Source organism: Alligator sinensis, unplaced genomic scaffold (assembly GCF_000455745.1).
Source record: "Alligator sinensis unplaced genomic scaffold, ASM45574v1 scaffold395_1, whole genome shotgun sequence".
Classification (NCBI taxonomy): Eukaryota; Metazoa; Chordata; order Crocodylia; family Alligatoridae; genus Alligator; species Alligator sinensis.
The window spans coordinates 1,420,972-1,426,873 of record NW_005842232.1 but is presented as its reverse complement, the minus strand read 5'-3'; the positions used below and the strand labels follow the sequence as shown (position 1 = coordinate 1,426,873).

General features: G+C 41.1%; 1 protein-coding gene across 1 annotated transcript in view; it reads left to right on the top strand.

Annotated features, from left to right (window-relative positions):
* Positions 1–1,642: 1,642 nt before the first annotated feature.
* Positions 1,643–5,902, top strand: part of LOC102388272 (arylsulfatase D) — a 22,334-nt gene continuing 18,074 nt past the window's right edge. The window contains exon 1 of the mRNA XM_006027315.3: positions 1,643–1,775. Coding sequence (XP_006027377.2) covers positions 1,696–1,775 — 80 coding nt within the window. The 5' untranslated portion in view covers positions 1,643–1,695. The remainder of the gene's footprint in view (positions 1,776–5,902) is intronic.

Genomic DNA, 5,902 nt, shown 5'->3' with positions numbered 1-5,902 from the left:
CCCAAGGTCTGGAACAGCCTGCCACCGGAGGTGGTTCAAGCGCCTTCATTGAACACCTTCAAGATGAAACTGGATGCTTATCTTGCTGGGATCCGATGACCCCAGCTGACTTCCTGCCCTTTGGGTGTGGGGCTGGACTCGATGATCTTCTGAGGTCCCTTCCAGCCCTGATGTCTATGAAATCTATGAAGAGGCTTCTTCAATTTTTTGGTGAAACACAGAATATCTCTAAGTGGTAAAATACTTACTGTTGTGTCAGTATACATCAAAGGCAAGGGTCTGTGAAACCCTACCAGGTGGTGATTGTTGGCTTAGAAATGGTATTTAAAGGTCTGTTTTTTGGGGAATTGGCTTATAGGTATAGATATATGCATTATAAGGGTCCAAGATGGGCAGCGGGGTTAAATGGATTTCTAAAGAGCCTGGGAGACACACACACAGCTTCTCATGGCTCTGGAAGCATACAGGCTATGTAGCACAACAAGGCCAATGGATGGACACAGCCTGAGAACTGAGGGTGTATCCCATAACACAAGATCAGCCTTCAAGGCAGACAGGTTGTCTAACGCAACAAGGACACACTGCCTGGGAACTGAGGAAGTATGTACCATACTATCCCATAACATGAGATAAGTGACACCAGCTACAAGGCCCCAGAGCAACAGCAGGGCCAAGTCCTAGTTTTGGGGGGGAACAGACCAAATTAGAAAAGGCCCAGAAGGCTATGTGGATGTGTAACCACAGAGAGACAGCCAACCAGAGATAGCCATGGATGAAGTCATCAGGAGTCATCAAGGGGAAAGGAGAATACAAAAGCAGAGACTTGAGAGTAACAAAAGGTCACTCCTTTTTCCCATCCCTCCTATCCCTCCTTCTCTTCCCTCAGAAGGGTCCCCATCCCTATCTCCATCCCCATCCCCATTCCCCAGGAAGGGTCCCCAAGGCCACCATGAACAAAGGACACACACCAGCAGCCCATCTCATGCACCCCACTGGAAGGGAGCTGTGGGCCTCGGCATCCCACCTCCAGACTGCTGATATCTAAGAAAGAGAGCCTCAGAGTGGAACCTGCATCCTGACCAGATGTACCTTGACTTAGATGACAGCCGTAGGATTGGTAGATATAGAATGGTTTGATTGTTTGTATTGTTGCTTTTCTGTTATCACTTTGTATCAATAAATTTGCCTGCTATCAACTGGCAGGTGTTGTGGTCAGTCTGAGGGTTGTGCTCGCCCAGAACAAAGATATAGGGGCTGGGTCCAAATCCAGTGCCAACAGTGATAAGAGGAAATGTTTTCGGCCAGATTTTCAAAGGTGCTCAGGAGCTTGTTTAATAGTGCAACTTACAAAGGGGAGAAGGAAGCTGTGGGGCTGAACACAGAAACAATTTCATTCCTTGTCTTCTCTCTCTCTTTCTCACACACACACACACACATGCGTGCACACACACACATACACACAAACATATGCATTGAGAAAGAAGAGAACAGCATCTGCTGTCAGAATTATTTTTCACTGTTTATTTTTTCGTTCATGAGTAATTTTCCCTCATTCCCTTACAGCAGTTTACACTTCTAAGAAATATTTTTATTTGCCCTCACTCCCTCTTGGACCTTGAGAGCGCTCATCCTGGCTGTAAGCCCTTGCTCAGGCTTCCTGCTTCCGGCTGGGAGCTTCAGTGATCTGCCTCTGAGATGGGGGTCGCCCAGGAGTGTTATACCACTTGTACCAAGGAGAAGGGGAAGTATTGGGAAACCTTCTCTTCATATGGAAGGTGTGTTGTTTCACATTCCCTGGGAAGTGGCCAGAACTGTATATTCTTTCTGTTTTCTGCACAGGCTCCCAGACAGGCTTCAGCCCCCCCACCCCCCTCTCCCCCCCTTCTGTTTTGATGCAGAAAGCTGTTTCAAAGTACTAGGCTCTAGTACAAAAAGAAACTGTTTTTCTTTTTGGGGCTGGCTGTCTGGCTTTCAAATCAAATTGCATCTCTGCTTGACCTCCCATCTGCCCTTCTTGCCAGCCCTCTGTTTAGTCACAACGGATATTTGTGAAAGGACTGACTCACTCTATGATAAATAGTGGAAAACAACATGTGGGCAGAGTCTGAAAAGAGAATAGCAGTTTCTTATCCTATAGTTCCTTTCTTCCTCCAGTATTTTCCAACTCAGCTCTCTTGTCTGGTTTTGGATTTGGTGCTGGGCATAAATTCCACTCACGTGAAGTATTGAGGGGTTTACTGTGGATTATCTCTAATAGACTGGGAACATAATGTACCCTGTACATATATTACATGTGGTCTTCATGCCTTCTCTAGGAACTATACACTTATGTGGCAATGTTTCCCCCCATGTAGCTCATTTATTAGAATTGCTTCTACCACTATTTATTCCTCCTTTCTGGTATCCTGCAGTCCTGTTTGTAGAGAAGCTTGAATCAGAGAAATTAAGGCTAAAGACACGTTTTGATCACCTAGTATTATTTTATGCAGGGGTCAAATTAAAGGTGAGCTTAGGGAGGCTGAGCCCCCCATAAGAGACAAGAGCCCCTCTGTAAGATTTGAAAATCATAACCTGGGGAGGTTTTTAATTTTATTAGGACAACATGATGGGCAGCCCGGGTTTTTTTTGCAACCCCAAAGAGTCAAAGTATAATTCAAACCCTGACCTCATGTACTTCAAAAGCTGATAAAATTTACTTTCAAGCAATTTAGCTGAGCCCGATATGCCTTTCTGGGTTCTTCAGTAAAAAGATTAATGTTTAGATTTGTAGTATTCAAGTAATAGGCAATCCACCACTTCTCTGGGGAGCTGCACTAGTGGTTAGCTGCCCTCAACGGTAAAATGTGTTTTATTCCTAATTTGAAATTGTCTGCCTTCAGCTTCCAGCCTTTAGTGGTGTTTGGTAATTTTTTTCTTCAGAATAATTGTTTCTTAGTACCTAGTATTTTTTTTTTCTGAAAGTATTGATACAATGTGACCAAATTGCTTTTCAATCTATTTTTTTATGGAGCTGTCAGAGTATATAACATTTTCTCCAATTCTTGAATAATTTTTGTGGCTATTTTCTGAACTGTCTCCAATCTTTACCTTCTTGTTTGAGTAGTTAAAAAAGGTAAAATCAACCAAAGTGAAAATGAAGCATGGAAGTAAGGAATAATAAAGTTAGGAAAAAGTAGAGTTTTGTGAGGATTACAACTATACTAGTATCAGTCTTACCATTTTACAGAAGTAAAATTACTCTCCTACTCCCCTTTTTATCCATTGTTTCTTTTTGGCAGTGAATTGAAGTGGCAGCCCATGATGACTCGTTTGTCCATTATGGTCACTAAATTCTATTCAAAATCCCTGCTTCCCATTATACAATTCCCTAATCTGTATGTCTGCATGCCTTCTTCCTCAGTGTATGACTTTAGTATAAATTGGTCTGTAGCAGAACTCATATTGTTTGACTAGGCTCAGTTCATACTGTAATTACACTGTAATTCAGCATGTTTTGTGCTTTTCCAATAGAAATTTCAGTATGTTAAAACATATATTCTCTCCTTCAGTCTCTTCTTTCTTTCTTTTTTTGCCATCCCCAAATGGTCCTACCTTTTGCACCAATCCCTATGTTGATCTTCCTAGTTTACAATTAGTAAAGTTGCCCATCCTGCCAATTTCTCAGGAATCAACTAGGAGGGAAACATCTTTTAAAAATAATAGACACTACACTGAATGGTCATATCCTTCATGGAGCACTTAACCTTCACTCCCCAGGGTAAAACTAGCGTAGGAATGAGAACCTGCAGGATTTTTTCCAAGATACAACCACTGCCCTAAATTAAACAACAGTTAAAAAGGCTTTCTTAATTGCACTAGGTGGTGATGTCCTATAATTGGAGACAAGCATTCTTATTAAAGTCTGCATGAAAAACAGCACTTTGTTTTTAATTAGATGTTTATCGAATGGAGTTTATGAGTTTAAATAAAAACAAGGTTCATTCTTCTGAAGGATTTACTTTGGCTATGTATGCAATTGCCTCATTAATGATGATGCAGGGTGAATCAGCAAGAAAATATTTTTGCAGGATGTGTTCCATTTACTCATTTCCCCTCCACCATCAGTTGTTCAATTTTAACTGTGTTGAGTAATCAGATCTTGTCCCATACTTTATGCCATACCTGAGGAAGGATTTGGACATGGTTGTTTTACAGTGCTCAGCAATGGTGCACAACATCTTAGGATATCTTTTTTAACCTGCAGGTGACACACACAATCAATGGTTGCTTTGGTTACTTAAGTTGGAATTTGTCCTTGACATTAATGCCAGTCAATGGAGTTATCAAACCCTACTACTAATACCACAAAAAAAAAACAACAAAAAAAAACAACAAAATTCAAAAGACATTCAGAACCTGGTAACATGACAAAATTAGAGTGCTTTTGGATGTTAATAAAAAGAGTTTCATGAAGTCAAGCTGTCTTTATTTTCTTTTTGTTTTATATTGTGGGAAGTTGCTAGAGTTTGCTTCTTCTAGTTAGCATACCTTTTACAATCCTTTTGGTGTTGTTATTTTCCAGTATTCCTCAATACCATCACTGACTGAGCAGAGCTCTAACTGTATCACAATCTTGCACAACGCTGGAGGTTTTAACACAAATATAACACTGTCTAGTAATTCGTAAAAGTCAGTGTGGAGTTCTCCTTTCTTCAGAATAAGTAATGCACCAAAGTAAAACAGTTACTTTCAGGCCTGACCATCTCACATGACTGCACAAATGTAAAACAGTTACTTTCAGGCCTGACCATCTCCCCTGACTGCACAAACCCCTGCCACAAATTCTTATTAGAGTCTGGCATAAGAACAGAAAGTTTACTTTAAGGAATTCAATTGATGTGGCTGCATGGTCTTTACCAATACTCAGGAGCTGACTAAGCCTTTATATTTTTTTAATTGTTTCTCATTTTGTCTTTGTTTCAAATTTGTTGGTGAGGTGACCACTACTCTTTCCAATTGATGATATATTTTGGAATAAATAACTTGACATCAAGCCTTTTAAATTAAAGGCTCTAAACTTGTTTAAGAGATTTAGGATATTTTCTCATGCAGGGCCATGACCTGCTGCTGTTTTTACATGAGTAACATTATCCTTTACTGCAGCAGTGGCTTTGTCCTACAGCAGAGGTGTCATACAAACAGCCTGTAGGCTGGATTTAGCCTACAGAGCGATGCAGTCTAGCTCACAGGGCTTATAGAGAGGTCTGGGATTTGGGGGTGGGGCCTTCTGCCAAAACCCAGGGCATGGAGCCCCATTGGGAATATATGGAGGCAGTGGGGGCTGAGGGATGGCTGAATTAACTCCCTAACCCTGTGGTTCACTGATGCTGCTCACCCTGTGGCCAGCATTGCATCCAAATCCCGCCCAAAAGGAGTCCTGCAGTCCAGAACCAGATCAGGGGCCCAAGCATGTTTGCCACCCCTGCTTTAGAGTCAGGACTTTGCTTTAATTTACATTTGCAACAATTACAAGCTGCATGTTCTAAACAAATATGCTTCATGCAATACAAATTAGTAAAATCATTGAATAGTAGTTTGTAGGTCACTAAAAATGGCTGCATCTATCACTCTGGTTAGGTAATATGTATGCATTTTAGCAACTCAGAATGGCAGAAAAGGACATAGTTTGAAGTCCACTTTTTATAGAACTTAGTGTTATTTACAGTATCTTTAATTCTGTTCCAAACTGACTAAACCTTATTTACTACGGCTAAGTACAGGCAGTCAAAAAGCCCAAGGCTGAATCTATTCAATCTTGTCAGGTTAGTCTAAGCTGTGTAGAATGAACCAATAAGCAAGTGAACAGACATTCACTTTTGATTCCAGAAATACAGCCGCATGCCTGTACTGGCCCAAGCCAGAA